Source organism: Ictidomys tridecemlineatus, chromosome 4, assembly GCF_052094955.1.
Source record: "Ictidomys tridecemlineatus isolate mIctTri1 chromosome 4, mIctTri1.hap1, whole genome shotgun sequence".
NCBI lineage: Eukaryota > Metazoa > Chordata > Mammalia > Rodentia > Sciuridae > Ictidomys > Ictidomys tridecemlineatus.
In genome coordinates, this window is record NC_135480.1 from 176,318,328 (window position 1) to 176,343,504 (window position 25,177).

Here is a 25,177-nt window from a genome sequence, read left to right on the forward strand (position 1 = left end):
TAGATAAGAGTGCATTTTTACCACACCATACTGTTTTTGTCAAAATTAGTATGAGTGTTACACTGGCTCCTTTAAAAGAATTTGGAAAGTTTCCTTCTTTATGCTCTTGAACAGTTGAAATATCATTGGGGAAAAATTAACTAAGCTGGCTAAATGCAATGTGTTATCCTGGATTTGATCCTGGAATGAAAAAGGAATATTAGTGGAAAAACTGGTGATATTTGATTATAGTCTATAGTTTGGTTTAATAGTACTGTGCTAAATAATGTTAATTTGTTAATTTTGAAAAAAGCATAATGCTTATGTAAGATGTTAACAGTAGGGAAAACCAAATGAAGAGCATCTGGTAACTTTTTTTTTATTATCTTTGTAACCTGATTATACATCTACAGTTATTCCTAAGTGAAACTTTATTTAAAACAGAACAAGAACAAATCCCTAGGGTGACCTGCATCTTATGAATGTGTAGGACTTCACCTTTAAGCCAGACTGTGAATGGCTTTTTTTGGTAAGAAGAGGGGTGAAGCATTTTAACAAATTTCTCTTCTACAATAATTATAGCTTTTCTGTATCTTCCAGGGTCATCTTAGATCATTTATGTTCTCCTTTGGAAACTATCCATGTCATCAGGGTCTTCAAGTGTATTCATGTAGTGTTAAGCAACATAATATCTTATAATTCTTATTTTTAATTGTTCTGTATCTATGTTTATTTCCAAATGTCTTATCTTATTTTGTGTGGGTATTTATTGAGCTATGGAATTAAATTGGTGAGTTGAGACCAATTTTTTTAAATATCTATTTTTTTAGTAATAAGTGGACAAAATGTCTTTATTTTACTTTATGTGGTGCTGAGGATTGAACCCAGTGCCTCACACATGCTAGGCGAGTGCTCTGCCTCTAAGCCACAACCCCAGCCTGAGACCAATATTTTTTAAAGTGAATAGACTATAATAAAAAAATCAATATATATTGATTTGTGGAACATTAATCATATATATATATATAGTGTTTGTGTGTGTGTGTGTGTATATATATATATATGTATTTCTTCCTTTGTTAACCTGAAAATATCTATCAAATTACAAATGCATGCAACTTTTGACCTAGAAATTTAATATTTGGGAACCTATCCAGGCATATAATTGTAAACATGCAGAAATTATATATGTATAACATAACTCATTGTAATATTGTTTATAATAGTGAAAGATTGGTAATAACCCAAATGTCTACCAACAGGACTCTTTTTTAAATTACAGTACATTCATACAATGGAATACTCAGTAGTTGCAAAAAGAATGAGGAAGGAATCTATGCACTGATGTGGAAAGATATCAAGGATGTATAGTCTAAGGAGAAAACAAACCCTGGTGCAGAACAGTGTGTGATGTACTGCCCTTTGTGTTGAGGAAATAGAAAAATCTGTATTTGTGTTTATTTACATAGACATAAAGAAACTCTGGAAGGACAGATAGCAGGAGAACAGTGTGGGCAGGGGAGCTGGGTGGATGGCAAGTCAAGACAGAAGGAAGAACTTTCACTGTATACATATTTTTTACTATGATAAGGATTCTTAACAAAAGATCTACCCTCTTCACAAATGTTTAAGTAGACAACAAGTAGCTACATCTTTTTTTAAAGGCTAGAGTTGAATTATACATATGAACAACCTCTTCAAAAATGAAATATAAAATATTGAGCCAAAGAAAGCAGCACTTGGAAGAATATGCCCAGCTTGATTGAGAATGCTCCCAGGTTCCTGCATTTCCTGACGCAGGCTACCCTGAACTGTGTTGTCCAGGGATGCACACATAGTTGGGGGAGAAAAGACAGTGTCACATAGTCATGAAGTTTGAGAAGCCTTATCTATTGCACTGTCTCATTCTTGTGTGTCAGATACAAAGCTATTCTGTTGACCAAAGATTGGCCTCTTCAGGGCAGAGATTGCTAAGTGTTTACTTTGCAGGCATTGAGCTTTATGTTGATTTCAGATAGAAGGAAAACACTAGATATTTGCTCAGCATGTCTTCAAATGGGCAAATACAGGAAGTATCATACCTTACAGTATTTTGGTTAGCTTCTTAAGAACACTCTTCTTCTTTTTAGGTAAATGGAAGAGCTGGAGACCAGTTTATTCCAGACTCGGAAAGCACACAGAATAGAACAAATGGTAGCGAGATGGCTTCGACGCTCCCGGGACAGCTCAGCCAGGTAAGACTCCCATTCCCGGGTGAGCAGAGATTTTTATCTGTCAGGATTTGGTATCCCTGTGGGAGGAAGTTTTGCCAGTCCTGGCAGCACCTGGGGATCGCAGTCCCTGCTTTGCTTTGTTCTTACACCATATGGGAGGGAGAAGTGTACATAGTTCAGTGATTTGGCTGGGATGCCTTTCCCTGTACCCCCACCCCAACATACACCCACACACACAGTCACATTCACCTCAAACTCACACACATATTTAAAGAAACAGACACAACTAGACACAGTCACACAAATGCTCTTGCATACTCATACATATGTACATATGCATTTTCTGGAATACATGCTCATATTCTCTCTCTCTCTCTCTCTCTCTCTCTCTCTCTCTCTCTCTCTCTCACACACACACACACACACACACACACACACTCACCTTGTCTTGGTATTTGATATGTGAGCCAAGCAACCTGCTGTTTATATTCTTCCCTATCTTTGTTTCCTGCAGCTGTTCCTTCCTTGTAGTCCTTATTTCATTCTAAACAAAATAAAATGAAATCAAATACAGATCTGATTTGACTGCTACAAGAGAACTTTAAAATATGTTCTGTTTCAAAGTGTTCATTTTCCATCTCAGATTTCCCGTCTGGCCCTGCCACAGAGATGAAATATCACATGTCAGGTGTTTCTGAGACACACATTCTTCCAAAGGAAATGGAAACAGCTGTTCTGCTGCCCAGTAAGAAACTTTGCTAAGGGCTGCACTGCTCACTGGGCAAGTTCCCCGATCCTCACATGTTGAGCTGAGATAAGGCTGTAGAATTAGTACCATTTTACAGATAAACACCTGAGGTTCAGAGAGTAATTTCTTTAGGACCATTCCTGCTCAGAAATCTTTGGTGGGTCCCTATTTCTTATAGAATGAAGTCTAAATGGTTTTTTGGTTTAACACTTCCAGTTTCTCTGTGGTTGACACACAGTCCTTCAAGCTATTTATCTTACTACTTGCCTTCATTCATATTTTGCAAAAATGAACTATTCACTGTTCACTACTACAGCCACTGTCTCTTCCCCTTTGCCCCTTGAACCTGGGCTCCTATACCAGGTCCCTTCTCTCATCTGCATATGTCCAGAACCCACCCATGGTTAAGGCTGCCTGAAGTACTGGGTCTTCCATGAAGTGTTACCCAGTCCACACTCAGAATGAACCCTTCCACGGGACCCTGTGGTATTTGAATTATAGCCACAGCATTGTGCTCCTCCTGGTGTGTTCAACTTCTTTGAACACATTCATTTTCCTTCTTCTAGACCATCCTTCCATAAAGTCCTGGAAAGTATTAGCCTCATCTCTGTAGCCCAGAAGTGACTGAGTTGTACAAGCATTAGTGGTGATCAGGTAGTGCTCAGTGAATGAATGGGAAACTACAAAGCATCTTGTTTCCCAGTATTCTGCAGAACTTAAGTCCTGTGAGGTGCTGCTCCACTAAAAAACGATCCTGTGATGAGAAGTGTTTGGGAAATTATGTTGCCTATGTCCTATCTAATCATGTACCTTGTTAGTTCATTATGCATATTATGCACATGGTATCAATTAAACCTTTAAAAAGTTCTGCAGAAAAGATACCCATTTAATTGGATGTTGCCTAACTATTTGACCTTGGAACCTATTAACATCTTACTTCTCTCACAGGATGTACATGAGAGATAATATTGACCTCTAGCAAGCTTCCCCCCCACATCCTCTTTGAGGTGCATTTCACATACCATAAAATTCAACCAAATATACAACTAAGTAGTTTTTAGTACATATATATATATATATATATTAGAACACAATCTGATTTTAGAACATTTTTAATACTCCAAAAAGAAACACTATACCCACTGTCATTTCCTATTTATTCCTTCCCTAGTCCTAGGTTCCCACTAAAGTACTTTTGGTGCCATAGATTTGCTTATTCTGGATATTTCACATAAATGGAATCTTAAAATAGAGTATCACTTGGGTCTGGCTTCTTTCACTCAGCATAATGTATTCAAGATTCATCCATGTTGTAGCAAAAATCACTATTTCATTTATTTTTATTGTTAAATAATATTCCTTTATGGAATGTTTTCTTTGTTCATTTTTCAGTTGATACATCATAAACATTTGGGTTGACAAATACTCTCAAAAATATATAGCATGTATATATGATATGTACTTATATGATAGAAACATTTTGGGTTGTTTCCACTTTTTGACTGTTAGGAATAATGCTGCTATGAACATTTGTGTAAAAGATTTCATGCGAACTTATGTTTTCAGTTCTTTGGGGTATATACTTAAGGAATGGACTAGCTGGGTCACATGGTAACTCTATGTTTAATCTTTGAAGGAACTGCCAGACTGTTTTCTAAAGCAGCTGCACAATTTTACACTTCTGCCAGGTTTATATGAGGGTTCCAGTGTCTCTACGTCTTTGCTAACACTTGCTATAATCTGTCTTTGTTATTGTAGGCATTCTAGTGGGGATGAAGTGGTATTTCATGGTTTTGACCTGCTTTTCCCTGATGGCTAATGACATTGAACATCTTTTCACATGCCTAGGGAGTTTTGTTTTTTAAGTGCTTGAGAAAGAAAAGAAAGAGAGAAGTTCCTGACAGCACCCATGGAAGACAACATTTTTGCATCTGTGTTTCCAGAGTGAATCACATGTAGGCTTGTTTAAACAGTTTTTCATCTCTGATTCTGAAACCTGGATATAGGCTGGGTTCTTATTCTCCTCTGATTACTTTTAAAATGATCAAGAATTAAAAACCCTAAGTTTGGCGTAAATAATTACTTTTTCCAGGAGTAAAGTAAAAGGTACCACTTACCATCCAGTTGCTTAATCAGGAATCCTGAGAATCATACTGAATGCCCTATATCTGGCCCACCAGCAGCTCCTGTTGATTTGCCTTCAAACGTATCTCAGATCTCTCTGTCCCTGGGAACACTGCCATGGTCATTTATTCATTCTCTGTCCCAGCTAATTCTCCACTCTATAGACTTTTCAAAATGCAAATGGCTCTTGTCCTTGAGCTAGCCCCCAATTCCAACACCCCCCACCCCAAACTACTCAGTGGTTCTCCTTCCATTGTGCCATGGCCTATAGGTCTCTTCCTAATCTGCTCCAGCCTAATTCTCCAACCACACCTTGTTCCTCTTGCAACCTTGGTTAACATTTTCCATTATTATATTCCCTCCACATTCCTGGAACCAATCAAGCTCTTTCCATTTTACTCACTATTCAGTTGATCTAGAAAGTTCTTTCTTCTCTTCCTTTTACAGCTGGTCCTTATTCTTCAGGTTGTTTAAACATCACCTTTACAAGGTCATTCCTGATCATCTAAGGCACGGTGGGTCCATCCAGTTTCCTCCACTCACCACACTTGGTAATAACATCGGCATTTACCTCAGATCTCCCTGTCCCTGGGAACACTGCCATGGTCATTTATTCTTTATCTGTCCCAGCTAATTCTCCACTCTATAGACTCACCATTTACCTATTTACCTCCCTCACCTACTTATTATGTGACCTTTCTCCCACGATCCGACTGTCACATGTGAGACCATGGACCATGACTGTCTTGTTTTATAAAGTATTCTCAGCTGTGGCAGAGTGCTTACTATGTAGTAAATGTTCAATAAATTTATACTGATAAAGAGCTTTCATAGTATAGGACTGTATTATTTATTTAATATATTTGAAATTTCCATCCCTCCATCTTCCAAGAAAAATTTTTTGATGGCATACAGTTTTAAGACAAAATTAAATAAAAAATTAAAATGTTATAAAAAAGATTTCCAGCTAATTAGATAGGATTTAGCATTTTAATATTAATATTAGTTCTGAGTTTCCTGGTAGCTATGGCCAGCAATGAAGGAAATACATCAAAATGTTTTCTATAGTCCAAAATAACGGAAACAGATGCTCATCTTCAGTCATATCAATTTACACACATATTCTCTTATATTTTTTTCAGAATTAAAAAAACTCCATGGAAAGCTGGGAATGGAACCACCATTTGACCCAGCTATTCCCCTTCTCGGTCTATTCCCTAAAGACCTAATAAGAGCATGCTACAGGGACACTGCTACATCGATGTTCATAGCAGCACAATTCACGATAGCAAGATTGTGGAACCAACCTAGATGCCCTTCAATAGATGAATGGATAAAAAAAATGTAGCATTTATACACAATGGAGTATTACTCTGCATTAAGAAATGACAAAATCATAGAATTTGGAGGGAAATGGATGGCATTAGAGCAGATTATGCTAAGTGAAGCTAGCCAATCCTTAAAAAACAAATGCCAAATGACTTCTTTGATATAAGGGGAGTAACTAAGGACAGAGTAGGGACGAAGAGCAGGAGAAGAAGATTATCGTTAAATAGGGATGAGAGGTGGGAGGGAAAGGGAGAGAGAAGGGAAATTGCATGGAAAGGGAAGGTGATCCTCAGGGTTATACAAAGTTACATACAAGAGGAAGCGAGGGGTAAGGGAAGAATAATACAAGTGGAAGAAATGTTTTACAGTAGAGGGGGTCGAGAGAGAAGAGGGGAGGGGAGGGGAGGGGAGGGGGATAGTAGAGGATAGGATAGAGAGCAGAATTCATCAGACACTAGAATGGCAATATGTAAATCAATGGAAATGTAACTGATGTAACTGATGTGATTCAGCAATCTGTATACAGGGAAAAAATGGGAGTTCATAACCCTTTTGAATCAAACTGTGAAATATGATATATCAAGAAAGATGTAATGTTTTGAACGACAACAATAAAATAAATAAATAAATAATTTAAAAACTCCATGGGGCTGGGGTTGTGGCTCAGCAGCAGAGCTCTCACCTAGCATGTGCGAGCCGCTGGGTTTGATCCTCAGCACCACGTACAAAAAATGAAATAAATTTTTTTTTTTAAGAGAGAGTGAGAGAGAGAGGGGGACAGAGAGAGAGAATTTTAACATTTATTTATTTTTTCTTAGTTCTCGGCGGACACAACATCTTTGTTGGTATGTGGTGCTGCTGAGGATCAAACCCAGGCCGCACGCACGCCAGGCGAGCGCGCTACCGCCTGAGCCACATCCCCAGCCCCAATGAAATAAAATTTTAAAAAATAAAGGTATTGTGTCCCACTACAACTTAAAAAATATTTTTAAAAAATTCCAGTCATTTCAGCCTTGTACTCACTCACTTTACCTGTAATTGGCATTTTTTCCCCATAAAATTTGATCTCTGGCTCTGAGTGGACTATCCAGGAGTAAATTTGTCAAATAACATTAACAACAACAATAACACAATACTAAATGCTTTTTTTTCCCCTTATCATACTGGGGAATTGAACCCAGGCCTCACACATGCTAGGAAAGTGCTCTGCCAATGAGCTAAATCCTAGCTCTGCAAAAAAACTAAAACACATTGAAAGAACTCCACAAAGTAATTTTTAACCATTTTTCTTTCATTTAAATGGTCGTCTTCTTTATAGGTTTATATGATATAGAAGTGATAAAATGGAGTTGGGGGTATAGTTCAGTAGTAGAGTACTTGGTGCTGGGATCAAACCCTGGGTTTGATCCCAGCACCAAGAAGAAAGGAATGAAAGAGGGAGGAGAAGGAGGAAAAGAGGAAAGAAAATAGACTTAGATCATAGTATAACTTTCCATTTAATTATATCAGGTTTTTTCCCCTGTGAAAGTTTCCATTTTTATATAGTTTTAAATAGTATCCTTTTCTTGGATGACTTTGTTGATTGCTTCTAAGCTTACAGAAATCCTCCTCCTATAAAACAGAGACATGAGGTGGGAGGGAAAGGGAGAGAAAAGGGAAATTGCATGGAAATGGAAGGTGACCCTCATTATTATACAAAATTACATATAAGAGGTTGTGAGGGTAATGGGGAAAAAAAACAAGGAGAGAAATGAATTACAGTAGATGGGGTAGAGAGAGAAGATGGGAGGGGAGGGGAGGGGGGATAGTAGAGGATAGGAAAGGTAGCAGAATACAACAGTTACTAATATGGCATTATGTAAAAATGTGGATGTGTAACCAATGTGATTCTGCAATCTGTATTTGGGGTAAAAATGGGAGTTCATAACCCACTTGAATTTAATGTATGAAATATGATATGTCAAGAGCTTTATAATGTTTTGAACAACCAATAAAAAAATGTACAACTGTAATGCACCAATAAAACAATAAGAACAAAAAAAACTTTAACTTTCAACTCTATTTATAATAATTCAAAATATTTTACAAGTAAGTCTTTATTTTGAGTTTTAGTGAATGCTAGGAAATGAAGATCTATCTTGATCTTTTTCTGAGATAGTAAGTAGTGGTTTGCATCACCATTAATGCTGAGCAATCTTTCCCTTCTCAGTTGACTTATTCTTCCCCAACCCCTCTCCTTTGTTGTATATGAAGGTCCTGTGTCTCCAAGTGGAAGATGGGATCCATTTCTGGGCTATTCTGTTTCATTGATGTAACTACCTATTTTTAACACAACTGTGTTAAAATTATTTACTATAGCTTTGTACATCTTATTATCTATTAAACTAGGCTTCTATTTCTTGTTTTCAATGTTTTTACTCCTACCTGCCTTTTCTGCCATTTGAACTTTAGAATAATTCTGTTATTAAAGCAATTAAGCATGAGATTCACTGAACTCTCTTATGCTTAATCTAGAAAGGTTACTTCTATGGAACAAGATCTAAATAAGCAGAAAGAGCTTAAGGCAACTTCTTACCTTCTTCGTTATTGCTTACTTGTATCTTTAGGGTTTGAAAAGAAGATTTCTTTCAACTTAGCTTGGAGGACTTGAGGAGGGGAGTGACAAGGTAATAGCATTTTAGAATCAGCAAATGTTCAGTGAAGATAAAAAAGATAACCAGAAGTTTGGTGACTTGTATAAATCTATGCTTAACTAGGGGCAAAACCAGAGAGGACCCCAGATGTCCTGATCCTAGCTCAGTGCTCTTTTCAGCTTCCTTAGGTTTTCATCTGGAAGGATGTTAGAAATGCAAATTCTTGGACCCCCCCCCCCCCAGACCTACTGAATTAGAAATTCCAGACCCTGGTGATCTGTGTCTGAACCAGTCCTCCAGGTGCTCTAAATGACTTTAAGCTTTTACTAAAAGAAAACTTAGCTTGAATCTTTTACTAATGAAGACACATGCACATGTCTACACACACAGGAACAAGGCACATACATACATGTGTGCACACCCACATATGTGTACACAAACACATGCTGCTTTTCCTGTGGGCAAAATGGAAACATTTGAAGAGAACAGTCTGGAAGCTTCCTGAATGACATCCAGAAAGTTCCATTGTTTCTCAAATCCTATTTTTAAAGTAATAATGGAAGAATTTTCTTTCTCTAAACTGTAGGAACATTGTGCTTGCAACGTTGAATGCCACCCTAGAAATTTTCACAGCCCCTAGCATATTCATCTGATTGTGACTACGTGCTAAATTTCTTTCTGGTATAGACTCAGTCTGCTTCTCTTTCAGCTTTCTTTGAATAGACTTTAAATTACAAAATCCAGTTTATATCAAATTTAGCTTTTTAAATCACTCAAGCTGAACACAATGAAGTGTTTAAACGTAGATTCAAAATAGTTTCTCCACATCTTGCTGAAACATGAAGGTAACTTCTTTGTTGTTACAGGACAGAGGTAAAATGTATTTTTCCAGCATATCAGAAGCAGATAAAAAGTCAGAGAAGATTTGAAGCATAATCTGTTTCCATCTGGTAATTTTTCTTCTCACTGTTATTGATCTGCTCAGTATGAACTTATGACCTGTGAAATTTAGAATTAGCCTACACAAGACTGTTTTTATGATAGATTCAACATGTTTTTCTGGTTCTACCTTGGGGTAAATCTGGTTATCTGACAGGAATTTCATTAGTGTGATGATGAGTCTTATACACTTGCAGAGTAAGATCACAGAAATGACCTCAGATTTATGGTTTGAAGTCATTACCAAGGCAGCAGACATATGTTTTTGGATCAGTGCTTCATTTGATATTTATAAGATGCTTCAGAGGAGGAAATTTTGTTACAGAAATCATTTCCTTCAGCTTACTGTCAAATATTAAATGTTCCCTGTGAGAGAGGCCACAGTTTGGTCATGTACTTAGGTAATCCCTTTCCAAACAAAAGCTAGAACATGGCCTTTGGGAAAATGTCAAATCCAGACTTTGAGCCAAAGCCACTGACACTGTTCAGGGATTAGTCAACACAGCGGGGCCTCATTTGTCCACCATTGTTGAAGAATACCCCCTTCCAAATGGAAAGTGTCAGATAACTGAAGCCCACCCATTTGGAAAGCATCAAAGTGGATTCTTTTGAAACCCTATGGTAAGGGTTGTTCTTTCTTTTGTTCTTCATTTTGAAACCCTGTGGTAAGATTTGTTCTGTCTTTTGTTCTCCTGACAATTATTAAGCCTTATTCTATGGCTAGCATTGAGTTCAGCACATGGAACAAGAAATATTCAGTTCTTGCTATGCAAATTACACTACAGAGAGGACAAGAGACTTTGCATTGGTTGTTATGAAGATGGCGTGTGTTTCAAAAAGGGATGTACCGTTTATTGGGCACATTCAGCACATTCTGTAGATATTTCCACCTACTTGGAAGTTTGAGAAGCAGGTAGGCAGGTAGAGTACATGGTTAGGCATGTTGGAAAAAGAAAGAAAGAAAGAAAGAGAGCAAGAGAAAGAATATGTATGCATGCACACAAAGGGAAGAGCTTGTCCAGAGGCCAGTGTTTGAAGAACTCAAAAGACACTAGTTTGGATGGAACAGAAGTTTCAAAGAGAATGACTGGCTTGGTCTGAGAGACTGGAGTGAAGGGCAGAAGTGATATTAAGCCATATTTAGGAGTCTGAATTAGGACATTAAGTCAGGGGCAAAATGAACAAGTTTTCATCTGTAAAATCAGTCTGACTGCTACATGGAGAATTATCCAGAGAGAAAAGAATAAAGAGCAGGAGGCAGTCAGGAGCCTATTTCAGAAATCTATCTGTAGGCCTGGCGGTGGGACCCTGAAATGGAATGGGAGATGTGGAGATGTATGAAATAAATGCACATCTTGAGAGATCTTTTGATGTTGGGACTAATGTGATGTTACAGATGAGAGCAGGGAATGATCAAGCATGACTCCCAAGAGCCTGGCTTGGGCAACTGCCATAATCCTCATGATATCCTTTACTGAGCTCTGGGATATGGAGAAGATGAATCCTGGTTAGGACAGTAGTCACAGGGCTGAGTAATGTACCAAATTAAGCAAACATAAAGGAAAATGAACTTGGAACTTATATTCAAATTGTAGTTCTATATATATTTTCACCTTTTTCTAACTATAGAAGAGGTAAAACCATAGAAGGTACCATGCTATATATGCATAGTATTTTGCTATTTATTTGTCCACTGAGCACTGATGCTTCCTGTAAGCAGAGATCTTCAATGCAGGTGGATAAAATGTGGTTCCTGCTGTTTATTATATTTGGGATCTAATAACTTCTATTAAAGGGTGGGTCAGGTCTCTAAGATAAATTATGTCTAGCTAGGAAAACAGAGAAGGAAGAGGTGGCATTTGAGCTGGACTTTGACCTGGCTTTACACTTTCCTGCAGGGGCAGCTGGTTGAGGCCCAGCACTTAAAACTAGTGTAGAAGATATGATTTGTCCAGAGTAATGTCCTAGAACAAGTGTAGGGCATATGGATGCTGGCTACTGCCTAGGTCTGAGGACACAGGACCACAAGGGCAAAACTGAGGAGTTTGACTTTTGTTCTGTGAGTGGAAGGGAATCATGGGGACAGAATAATCCCAGTTCTCCTTTAGGAAAGGGATTCCAACTACAGCTTAGAAGTTGCATTTACAAAGCCTTAGTTCCTTGCATGTCTGAAGTTTCATAGGTCTGTGATACTTTGTTGATATATAGTCCTGGGTAATTCTTTGCTGTTCTTGGTTTATCTATCCCTTCTTGGGTTGTCTCAAGTGTTTCTACTATTCTACTCAGAATATTCTACTCAACTGTGATGAATATTTTGGAACATGCAAGAGCCAGGGTCTTTCTGAGCTTATACTCTATTCTAAGACTTCACTACGCTCAGGGGACACGGGGATGAATAGATGCCATGCTTGCCTTGTTAGGAATTTATGGTCTAATGTGATTATATTATATTTTCCCTTTGGGATCATTACTAGTCCAAAGAGTAATAGGTGGTTGAAGAGAATGATCAAGTTTTAAATTCATATTATAATTTCCCTGATATATTTCCTAGAGAAATGAAATAGCCAATTTATATTGTCAGCCCTGAATCTCAGCGTCAATACATGTTGGGTTTTATATTTATTCATATTTGGTAATTTAGTAGAAATGTAATAGTACTCTGTAGCCCTTTCTGTTTTGCTTCTTAATTAATAAGGTTGTACATTTTCTTATTTACCAGCTTTGTTTCTGCATGTGATAATCATCAATTTTCTTACTTTGAGCATTTGAAATTTGGATATTTACCATATGCATTTGTGCTTGTTCTTCTCATATTTATATTATAAGCTTTCTCCTCTTGGGATATTTTTGTTTGTTACTGGAGATTTAACCAGGGGCACTTTACCACTGAGCTACATCCCCAGATTTTTTTTTTTTTTTTTTGAGACAGGGTATCTTTAAGTCACTTACAGCCTTGCTAAGTTGCGATCCTTCTGTCTCAGCCTCCAGAGTCACTGGGTTACAGGCATGTGCTGTGGCACACAGCAGGATATTTTTTCTTTTACTTTCTCTTTCCTTCCTTTCTTTCTTTCTTTTTTTTTTTAAATTTAAGACAGTATCTCACTAAATTGCTTAGGGCCTTGCTTTGAACTTGCAATCTTCCTGCCTCAGCCTCCTGAATCACTAGGATTATAGGCATGCACCACCATGCTTGGCTAGGATATTATTTTTTTAGTCAATTTACTTATTTAGTTTTTAACCTCTTTCCTTATTATTTTATTGAGATATACTTTGCATTTTTATATCCATTTAAAGTATACAATTCAATTATTTCTAGTATATTCACAGAAATGTATAACTATCACTACAGTCAATTTTGAAAGATTTTCATCACCCCCAAAAGATACCTCATAGCTATTAGCAGTCATTCCTCATTTTCTCCCAAACTTCCTTTGTCTGGCCTTAAGCAACCACTCATCTACTTTCTGTCTCTATAGATTACCTATTCTGGAGAGTTCATATAGGTGGAATCATATAACATGTATTCTGACTGGCGTCTTTCACTTAGCACAGTGTGTTCAGGGCTTATCCATGTTATAGCACACACATCCATATTTCATTCCTTTTACTGCTGAATAATATTCTGTCATGGATTTTTTTACCTATGTCATTAGTGGATGATTTGTCTCCAATTTTGAACTGTTAGAGATAATGCTGCTATAAACATTTGTGAGCAAGTTTTTATGTGGACATATATTTTCATTTCTATTGGATATATACCCAGAAGTAAAACTGCTGGACATATTATGCTCCATGTTTAGACTTGAGAACTGCCAGACATGAGAAAGAATCCCTACTCAATTTCATTGCCAAAAGCCACAGCAAGCAAGCACGTGTGATCATTGCCTCTGTCTGATAGGAACACAATGAAGCTATGATCTGTAGAAGAATGTGTGATTACATGTTGAACTTGTTCTCATTCTTATAGCAGTGTTAGAGTTTAAGAGCTCAGGCTCTCAAATCAGACCATCTAGGTTCAAACATCTCTGTTTGAAGGCCCAAATCTACATGATATCATATATAATACATGAAATATACCCATATCTCACAATGAATAGTTTTTGTGACTCTAAGGTTTGACACATTCTATAAAAGTACATTTTGGTTGTTTACTCTGATATGTATTAATTACCATTTTGATGTTTAAAGTTTTTTTTTCCCACACATAGGAGTCTCATTCATTTTTCATGCATTTTTATAGACTCTAGATTTGTATTGTCTGGTGTGGTCACCACTACCCACAGATGGCTATTAAATTTTTGAAATGTGGCTAGTGTGATCAAGGAACTGAATATTTAATTTTAAGTAATTCAAATTTGAGGAATGACAATTTAATTTTGGAAAAACTTTTAAATATGTTTGAAACAACTTGGACATGAAAAGTTTACTTTTCAACTGTAAATTTTGTGAGAGCTAAATTTTTTGTGTGTGATGAAAATAGACTCCAAGTGTAAAATACACATTGGATTTTGAAGGTATTATATGGGGAAAAATGAGTAAAGCATCTATAATTTTTGTATTAATTACATGTTAATAGTATTTGAAGTATATTTGGGTAAATTTAAATATATTGCTTGTTTTTCCTTTATTCACATGGCTACCAGAAAACTTACATTTTCATCTAAGGCTTGCCTTAGATTTCATTTGGGCAGCTGTGTCCTAGAAGTTGCCTATTAAAGAGAGTAGCCCCAATTTGAAACTTACCTCACAGCCAGGTGATTTTTACCAAGTTAAATATTGTCAAAGCAAGATGCAGTCTCCTTATCTACATGTAAAATGTTGATAATGATCACACCTACCTCACATGTTTGTTGAGAGGGTTGAAGGAGATGTATGAGAAAACAAGTTAGATTATTCTACAAGACAGTTGTGCTTGTGTTATTATTATACCTTTGTTGTTACCACTACAATTCCTGTCAATTTCTCATATATTTTTTAATCTGGAAGGATTTTTTTAATCTATATTACATTAAGTCAATATTTTAATTTAGGGCTTTTATTTTTCAATATTTATTCTTTCCAACCAGGAACCCAGCACAACTTTTGCCCAATTACTTCTATCTTCCTTTATTGCTTCAAGGAAAGTTGTATTATTCTCCTTAAATTGATTTCTCTTACCCTGCATTAAATTAATATACACCACTAATTTTATGACTTAGATCCTTTCATGGCATTTTCTAGCTGTTGAGTATCAACTCATTAAGAATGCCTGGCACCTGATGTACATTCAGCTAATCTGTTTTTAATGAGTTGTTGGATGCTTTTGCTTTGGCTTTGTTTTGTGTAGTGCTGGGGATTGAACCGAGGGCTGGCCACATGCTAGGCAAGAGCTCTACCACTGAGCTAACCCTTACCCCCTGCCCCTGTTGAATGCTTTTTTAGGCTAAGTTTTTTATCCTGCAACTCTACTTATTTTGTAGCACTAGAAAGTTTCTTTGTTCATCATTTTCTAGGTATATGTCATCATCTGCTTAAAAAAAAAAAAGGTACTTCTCCATTTTCATGCTTATTATTCTTCTTACCATTTTTCTTTCCCTGATTAATAGTATAAGCATTTTTCCTGTCATGTTAAATAAGTCTATTGTCTAGGGTATCTTTATCCTGTGGCTTTTTTTTTTCCTTTTCTTTTTGTACTGGGAATTGAACCCAGTGGTACTTTACCACTGAGCCACATCCCCTGTCCTTTTTTTTCTTTTTTTTTTTTTTTGAGCAGGGTCTCACTAAATTGTTGGAACTGGACTTAAACATGGGGATCCACCTGCATCAGCCTCCTAAACCTCTGGGATTACAGGCAAATGCCACCATGTGAAACTCCTGTGGCTTTTTTAAAAAGAAGGCAAATGTTGCCAGATACTGTGACACACACCTATAATCCTAGTGGGTCAGGAGGCTGAGGCAGGAGGATTATGAGTTCAAAGCCAGCCTCGGCAATTTAGCAAGACCCTAAGCAACTCAGCGATACACTGTCTCTAAATAAAACATAAAAAAGGTTGGGGATGTGGCTCAGTGGTTAAGCATTCCTGGGTTTAATCCCCAGTACCAGAGAGAGAGAGAGAGAGAGAGAGAGAGAGAGAGAGAGAGAAGAAGGAGAGGAGATGGAGGTAAATGTTGATTTCTGATTTTTAGTATACAATATGATAATTAGAAAGGCCCTTTTATGCCTTTTTCCTTCCCACAAGAGACAGGGTCTCTATGTTGCCCAGTCTTGGCCTCCAATTCTTGGAGTCAAATAATCTTCCAGTCTAAGCCTCTGAGTAACCGGGACTATAGGCACACACCACTGTGCTTAACAGCTGTTTTATAGCTTTAAAGTTTTTGTTTTTAAACCAGGAAGAGCTATGGGCTTTACTCAGTAGAAATTTTCTGTTTTCTGTGACTTCCTTTGTAGTAGGTCTCTCTGCTGGCCCTTCTCAGTATTACCCATTTGCTTGCCGGGAAGAAATCCTCTCTCTGCTTATCTCACTGTGTAGCTTATGTCCCCTATTTGGACAGAGCCTAAATCTACTTCCCATCTGAGGGGCTTCTCGCTGGCTGACATGTGGAGCACAGGAGGCTTTGCACTTGTACTTGTCATGTGCATTTTGACCCCATGAAACCGTTTTTCATGTTTCCTGATTCTTGTTGAAATTCGAGATCATTATAAATGACAGAGGTGATTTTCCAATAAGTGAGGTCCTGTTACGTTAGGCCCAGTTCCTGACAGTGTTTAGTAAATGGATGAGAATAAATGATAGACCTTAACTACAGAACCCCAGGAAGCTGTTACTTCTCCACGTTTCTGTTGTTTATAATGACAGTAAACACCTCATCTCATCGTCATTTGACCTTCCTCAGAAAGAACCACTGTTTTTAGAAGGAAAAAAATCATTTGCCACAGACAAATGAAAAATAGCTTGTGACTCACTTTGTCAGTTTAAGAGAAAATACAATTTTCAAGTTACCCTGCATTTAGATATAGACACAATATATGTTTGTAAAAATTACTATAGAGAGTCCTTGCTATTTGGAATTTATATTGGAATCCTCACAGTTACATAGTTTAAAGGGAAGTAAAAATTATTTTATACACACACACACACACACACACACACACACATATATATATATATAAAGTTTTTTTAAATCCCCAAAGAAACAATCCATCTGTAAAATTAGCCATCATCAAATAATCAAACTAAATAACTCCTTGTTCCTGTTCACTATTCATGTTTTTCTTCTCCTGTTCTTCTGCTCAAGCAGTATCTCCTGCTTAGAATACTTCTCTGTTCATTTACCCATTCATCCATCCATTCATTGAGTCTGCAGCATATTCAATGAGTTCCAGGATCTGGGCTGTGTAGATATACCCTAGACACCTTTCAAGATGTGGCTCAAATTCTACCTCTTCCAGGTAACAAATGCTCCCCTGATTTCTTATCCCCTGCCCTGCAAAGTGGAAACCATTCTCCACCTTCTCTGAGTGCCCACAGCACCTCACAACCTCTCTTTTAAAGCACAGTGCTAAAGCTGGATGCATTGGTACACACCTGTAATCCCAGCAACTTGGGGGGGTTGGGGCCAGCTTTAGCAACTTAGTGAGAGTCTGTCTCATAACAAAAAGTAAAAAGGGCTGGGAATGTGGCTTAGTGGTAGAGCATTCTTGGGTTCAATCTCCAGTACCAAACAAAAACAAAAACCCACAGGGTGAAGTTCTGCATGGTTTTGTAATTAGTGGTGTTTGTGCCTTATCCCTCTCAAGAGGAGAACTGATGTCTGCTCAGCTCTGCATCTTTCTCTGCCATTACTGGGGTTGACCCAGTTTGTGGCCACCAGCTAGAATCCTCCCTTTCTCTGTTTTCACACAGTCCTTCTCTTCCAGGGCTAAAATCACTGCAGCTGATGTGCCTCCTGGGAACCCACCACAGGCCCTCACCCCTGTGAGGCACACAGTAAAGATAGAAAAAGATGCCCTCCTCCAGGACTATGGATTTCAGATTTCTGAGACCCTGCCTCTCACAGTGGTGGCTGTCACAGCAGGTAAAGGTTGACTGGAAAATGTGAAAAGAGTTTGGCTTCTTGGGGGAAAGTAGCCCGGTTCTCCTCCCATCAATCTATCCTATAACAAAAGGCATAAAAACCTACTCCAAGAAGTTAGAAAATTCTGACCTCGTTCTGTCTTGGGCTTTGCATCTTTCTTTGATTCTAGGAGGAAAGGAGCCCCTAGAGCACTTGTTGCTCTGAGCCCCAGGTCCCCAAAAGCCTCTGTCCTCCCCCAGCTACCTGGCCAATCTCAGGGGCAATGAAAGTGTTTAGATAAGCTGCCCTCCTCTTTGAACCCTGCTGCACTTCTAGCTGGCAACAGTTTCTGAGCAGACAATAATAGAAACTATTGATTTGTTTTCACTTGAGTCTTTGTGAAATATAGGCTGTGCCTGGGGTGGAGAACAGCAGGCTGGGAAAACCAGGTGTTTGTTTTCATATATGAGCTTTGTAGTGATGTTAAATCTGGGACTAGTTAAAATATATTAATTTCAATTTGTATACACACATGCACAGACACACAACAGAGTCCTTCAGAGAAGAATATAACAGATTCACTAACCAGCTCTATTGCTTTGGGAAGATTTCTTTCTCAGGATAGTATTTTAACACCCCTTGAAGTTGATGGATGATAGATACATTATACATGGTTTATAAAGTGGAACACTAAGTTCCATATGAACCAGTGTCCAAGGGATTCAGGCTGCCATTCAGCTGTGACTGTGTGACACATAGGGTCTGGGCACTCCTGGTCTGAGCACCAATTACTTATTTTCTGTCCAACAGGAGGCTCCGCTCATGGCAAGCTTTTCCCTGGTGATCAGATCCTCCAAATGAACAATGAGACCACTGAAGACCTTTCCTGTGAACGAGCAGTCAACATTCTAAGGTACCAAATTGTTTCCCATCATCCAGAGCTGTATAGATGATCACAGACAAGATGAGAAACAGGAATGGTATAGTTGATCTTGTGATTTTAGAAAGGTCCAGTCTCCTTTAAAAAGTAAGAGCAACACCGTCTTTAGAGTTCTAACTTTGTCTGGTAAGGTGGCTTCTTGGTAGGGGCTGGTACTATCTGCTCTCACCTGCCTACAGAAGAACTTAGCCATCACAGGTGCTTATTTGTCAAACACCTCCTCTGCCCAAAACACTGCTAGGCATAGTGGGAGATATAGTAATGAATATCCCATAGGTCCTACCTTCTAAGAATTGATGAGCTTGTTGTACTTATGCCAGAGACTGAGCTAAAGTGATACCAAATCTGTTTGTTCTTCTTAACCCTTTTGATATCTCTTAAATGTTCCTGCAGGTTCAGCCTGGTTGGCATATAATCTCACTGATGTAATCTGCAACTGTCTCCTTGGTGTCATTTGGGTTAAATGCCTCCTTGGTGATTTGAGTAAATGCCTCACTCTCTACCTATGCCATGATCACTGAGACCAGGGCAGGCACACAGTGGGTGCTCAGCTGAAACAGGAAATATGGTTAGCACTTGGAACTGGTGACCCTGATTAAAGGAGGAATGTCAGCAACAGGAGGGAAGGGACTACCAGATATTCCCTAGGCATGTGCAGGTTCTGGCTTTTAAGTTTTCTACTCAACACTGTTTTAATGACTTTAATATATGGAGAGATGAGAAGTAGAATTAGGTGAAAGTTAACTTGTAGTTTTTGTAAATTGACTGATATGTTTTGGGACTAGAATTCATTTCTGAGGGCATATCATCTTAGCCCATACAAAGTAATAGGCAACTACAATTGCAAGGCAGAGAAGAGAAAATGAAGGATGCAGTCTCCACCCTTGGGAAGCATGGAGACACACACACACACACACACACACACACACAGATTTACAGAGCCAGGTGCAGTGGCACACATCTGTCATCTCAGCAGCTCAGGAACTAGAAGCAGGAGGATTGCCAGTTCAAAGCCAGCCTCAGCAAGTTAGCAAGGCCCTAAAGCAACTCAGTGAGACCCTGCCTCTAAATAAAATATAAAAAATGGCTGGGGATGTGACACAGTGGTAAAGTACCTCTGGGTTTAATCCTTGTTGCCAATAAAAGATTGACAGAAAGTCTGTCAAATCATAGAAATCAGAATCCCTTCTACCAAGCCCAGTATTTTTTCAGAAATGCCAGAGACAGAGTTGAGTAGATGGGATTATCAGGAAAAGATTGGATATTTTCATTTAAGAATAAAGAAATACTGGGGCTGGGGTTGTGGCTCAGTGGTAGAGCACTTGCCTAGCAAGTGTGAGGCACTGGATTGGATCTTCAGTACCACATACAAATAAGTAAATAAAATAAAGATATTGAGTCCATCTACAACTAAAAAATATTTCTAAAAAATAAAGAAATACTGGTATGGAAATCATGAAGTTTGCTTTCCTAGTTATTGGGCAATTTCCAAAAGATGATCACTTTCAGAAAATGCACTTTTAGGTTTTCAGTGCTACTAATATTTCTGTCAGACTAGCTCAAGCTCTGATGAATCAACAAATGTATTGATAACATTTAAGCAATAAACTAGAATTTGGGATGTTTAGATGATGTTTTACTCCCTGTCTGTTCACTGAGCACAGATGCTGGGCAAGAAACCCTGTGGGGCAAGGCGGCTCCACAGCTCAGTCACTTACAGGCTGGTTGTGCACACCCCTCTGAGACTGAGGGCAGGTACTGGAGAAAAGCAGAGGAAATGGACTATAAATACTGGAGATTCCTCCAGATTCAAAGGAAGTTGTAGTTTGACAAAGCAGAGAAGGTTCTAGAAGTGTTTAACTGAACCTTTAACGCTCCCAAAGATGCAGATGTAACTAGGCAAAGTGATGAGTAGAAACAGCAGGGTGGGTAGCAGGGGCCACTGAACAGTTCAGTTTGCCTCCAGAAATGTTCTGGAAAGTGAAACCTAGATGATGGAGAGTCCTGGATGCCAACACAGCAAGTTCCAGTGTTCTACTCTTGGAGTGGGGTGGGGCATGCCACCTCAGGCTTTTGAGCAGGCCATGACACTAGGTGTGCTGTGCACATGTGGCCCGTCCATATTTTGCATGTGAAAATCCCAGGACCTCTTATCTTTTAATGTTAATTTCCAGTGTCTAAAAGTAGTTGTAAAGGGGGAAAAAAACAAAGCAAAACAAAATAACACACCAGGAATGACAATAAAACCTTTCTAATTCCTTCATATATTTGTGAGGCCAAAATGTCCTTTCAAGAGCTACTGAGACCTAGGTTTATTGTGATTTTTCTCAGAAGAGGCCTGTTATCACATAAAATGGAGAGGAGTCCCCAGACACTAAGAAAACTCAGGTTGAGTTATTCATTGGAGGAAATAACACACCTGCTGGCATTGGCTTAAATGTTCATATTGTAAGAAGTCAGATGAAATTATTTTGCATATTGCTTCTCTATATTGCAATGGCAAAGAGAAAGGATAAAAATGAATCAATTCTGTGATCCCATTTACTAGTAGAAAGTGGAGGTTTGTCAGGTATCTGATTGATTTAATCACTTTTGAAATCTATAAAATAACTCAAGACTAAAATGTTTAGTATCTTGATTATGTTTGTGCTCATTACTAACTTTGTGTGCCCAAACATAACAAACTGGTTGGCTTTTATCTGATAAATCTTAACTACAGACATTCATTCTACTTAGTGAAATGTTTACTCTAAGTTTTCTGAAATAGCAACTTATCTGTGTCATTGCCACATTTTCTTTAAAACTTTTTTGGACATAAGACTAGTTAATATCAACTGGTTGTGTTGTCCATCACGTAAGACTAAATTAGGAACCCTAATTTGGTGACTGGGTGTAGACTACATGGTGAAGGTGTATCTAAAAATTCCCTCGAGGTAGAAGCAGCACTTGGGGCCAGCTTAGCTCCTTTTCAGGTGGCTGCTTTCCCCACTGCCCTCCTCAGTTTTGCTGAGCAAAGAAATCGATGTGGAAGAGGCTGCTTTATAGTTATGCCATCAGTTTTTTTTCTCACACACATGCATGCGTACACACACATATCATACAGGATGACTGAATGTTTTTGATTTTATTCTTTTTTTTTTTCTTTCAGGGAAGCCGAAGAGTCTCTTTCAATCACAGTTGTTCGCTGCATATCGGTAAATCTCTCTCTGTCCTGTATATTAGTCTCAGTCTTCTTGGCCTGGAGCCCCTGGAAGAGATCTCTCATAAAATCAGCAGGAAAGTCAAAAGGCAGAGGGCAACAGCTGCTGGGCAGTGGGTGGCTTGAAGACCCCCTGCTTGTAGGTGCTTTGGAGGAACATGGTTTGGGCCTCAAGGACTTATGGCCCAGTGAAGGAGACAGACCTGTGCTTCTGCAGAGGGGACCATGGGAAGGGCACCAAACTAAGAGATGGGTTTGAGTGGTATGACCTGGGGCAAGTTATTAGTTTTTGATTTCACTTTTTTAAATTAGTGTTTATGACAATGATTGTCTTGTCTGTCTAATGGATTGTTTTGAGGACCAAATGAACTGTTGAATGTGACAGTGTTTTACTGACTCTGAGGCTCACAAGGCAAGGTGTGGCAGATCTGAGCACAGGAATGAACTGGCAATCCTGAACCACCACAGGCCAAGAGGCACTTTTTATTATTATTCAAGGGAGAGCTTATGATCAAATTATAAGGGCAACAACTACCAAGGAGGAAAGTTGATAGAAAATTCTCATTGTGAGTGACTAATACACTAATACAGATACACTCCCCCCCAAAAAAGGTTGAAAGGACATAGATAAATTTAATAATCTAACCTAATTGACCACACACCAGGCTACCAAGAAAATTCTATAAGTTCCCCAAATGAAAAACTGTATAGGTTCCTTTTCCTGAATAGAATTTAAAATAGAAACTGATAATTGTCAAAACTTTAATTAAAAGCATCTAACCCTTTGGAATTTGCAGTTTCCTAAATAAAGATGGAGTCAAATAGAAAAGCAAAGCTATTGTTACAGTTTAGAAAATAATTATAAATTAGAACCCTATGGGTTTTTTTTGGAAACACTGGGGATTGAACCCAGGATTACTCTACCACTGAACTATATTCCCAGTCCTTTTTATTTTATTTATTTTTAAATCTTGAAACAGAGCCTCACTAAGTTGCCCAGGCTGGCCTCAATCTTAACAGTCCTCCTTCCTCAGTCTCTCAAGCAGCTGAAATTACAGGCATGCATCCACTGCTCCCAGGCATGCACCTATTTCTTAAAACTTATGCACAGTTGAAGCAATTCTCAGGGTAAAATTCATAGCCTTTATTGTTTTTAATTAGTTAATAAAGAAATAGACCAATTAAATAATCAGCACCAGAAGTAGGTAGATAAGACTAATAAAACTAATACGACTAAAGAAAATAATCTAAATCTAAATAATGATTTAGAAAACAGAAAAGTTGTAAAGTTATAAATTCAAGAACTAGTTCTTAAGGGGGAAAATATAAAAATAGGAAAACCTTAGGGAAAAGAAATATGTGGGCCCTTTGTGAAGAAAACTAAAATTTCCCTGAAGGGGGCAAAAGGGTTGGGGAGCTCAGTGGTAGAGCTCATGCTCAGCATAGGTGAGGCCCTGGGGTTTTGATCCCCAGCACCACAGAAAGGCAGGAAGGGAGAAAGGATGAAAGGAAGGAAGATTACTAATGAATGTAAAAAATCAATTCTTGAATATAAAAAGAGATCCATACCAAGCTCCTTGATGGGGAGATGAAGTATTCTCATTTTATCTTAGTGCATCAGTTATTCTTATATTAATGTATATGCTGATGCAAATTCAAAAAAACTCTCATGGAACTTTTATTTGTGTGTTAACAAAATATGCCAAAGTGAGACTTATAAGAATATATTTTTAAACAAGAACAATGAGGATGACTTTGATGTACAGATTTTAAAACTAATAAAGCCACAAAAACATTAAAACAGTAAGATATTTTAAAATATTGAACATATGGATGTAATAAAATAGAAAGGCCAAGAATAGATACTTGTAGCCAGTTGTGGTGGTGCATGCCTGTAATTCCAGTGACTCAGGAGGCTAAAGCAGGAAGATCACAAGTTCAAAGTCAGCTTCAGCAACTTAGCAAGGACCTAAGTAGCTTATCGAGACCCTGTCTCAAAATAAAACATAAAAAGGGCTGGGGATGTGGCTCATTTGTAAAGCCCCTCTTGATTAAATCCCCAGTACAAAAAAACAAAACAAAACAAAACAAAAACAGATACTTGTATAGAATTTAGTATGTGATAAACATGACATCCCAAACCAGAAGGAGAAAAAAACAATTATTCAAGAAGACATACTTGGACGTTTGGAAAATATACAGTCTGGACTTACACGGTTTTACAGAATTTAAATATAAAAAACAAACCATAGAAATGTAAACAACATGGATGGATATGTATAAGGTAACAGGTTTTAGAAAGATTTCCTAAGTACCTAAGCAATAGGAAGAGTACAGTGGGACAAATGGCTATTTCATTATTGAAAATATAAAGTTCCTATAGTCTAAATACTTCACAAGCAAAGAAATGATCTCACCTCCTTACTTGACAAGTGTTATTTTTTGGAAATAGAGTAGGAAAATATCCACCTAATTAGGATTAAGATGTTTGCCAGGTATATGACAAACCAAGTGTTTTATGCACAATAAGTGGAGATTTTTCTATTCTAAACCTATGAAATAATGTGAAACCAATAAAGCACAGGGAAAGCTAATCAGTATAAATGGTGGTGCAGGTGTTAAGACATTCTTTTTATTTAGCTGATTATCATCTCAATGGGGAACTTCTTAATCTTAACTAGGTGGGAATTTTTTTCCTTACTCCATTTCTAAGAAATGAGCAAAATAAAACACGTAAATAGGGAGGGAAACATCATATAGCAGCATCCTTTAAAAAATGAAAAGTAGGGGGCTGGGGTTGTAGCTCAGTGCTAGAGCGCTTGCCTAGCATGTATGAAGCACTGGGTTCAATTCTCAGCACCACATACAAATAAATAAATAAAGATCCACCAAAAACTAAAAAAAAAAAAAAAAAAAAAAATTTAAAAAATGAAAAGTGGGAAAGAAAGGAAAATTGCTGTATTTCTCCACCACTCTTAGAATCCCACGAGATTTCCAGGAAAGGAGTAATATGAATCCTGTTTCTCTGGAGGTCCTAAA

At 37.9% G+C, this 25,177-nt stretch overlaps 1 protein-coding gene across 7 annotated transcripts in view; it reads left to right on the forward strand.

The window, feature by feature from the left end:
* The window catches only part of Frmpd1 (FERM and PDZ domain containing 1), an 87,287-nt gene that overhangs the window by 35,503 nt on the left and 26,607 nt on the right, over nucleotides 1-25,177 (forward strand). For all 7 annotated transcript variants that reach the window (XM_078047835.1, XM_040286059.2, XM_021726996.3 and 4 more), the window contains 4 exons: nucleotides 2,109-2,213; nucleotides 17,863-18,020; nucleotides 18,810-18,912; nucleotides 22,088-22,133. In XM_078047835.1, the coding sequence (XP_077903961.1) occupies nucleotides 2,113-2,213; nucleotides 17,863-18,020; nucleotides 18,810-18,912; nucleotides 22,088-22,133 (408 nt within the window). In that variant the 5' untranslated portion in view covers nucleotides 2,109-2,112. The remainder of the gene's footprint in view (nucleotides 1-2,108; nucleotides 2,214-17,862; nucleotides 18,021-18,809; nucleotides 18,913-22,087; nucleotides 22,134-25,177) is intronic.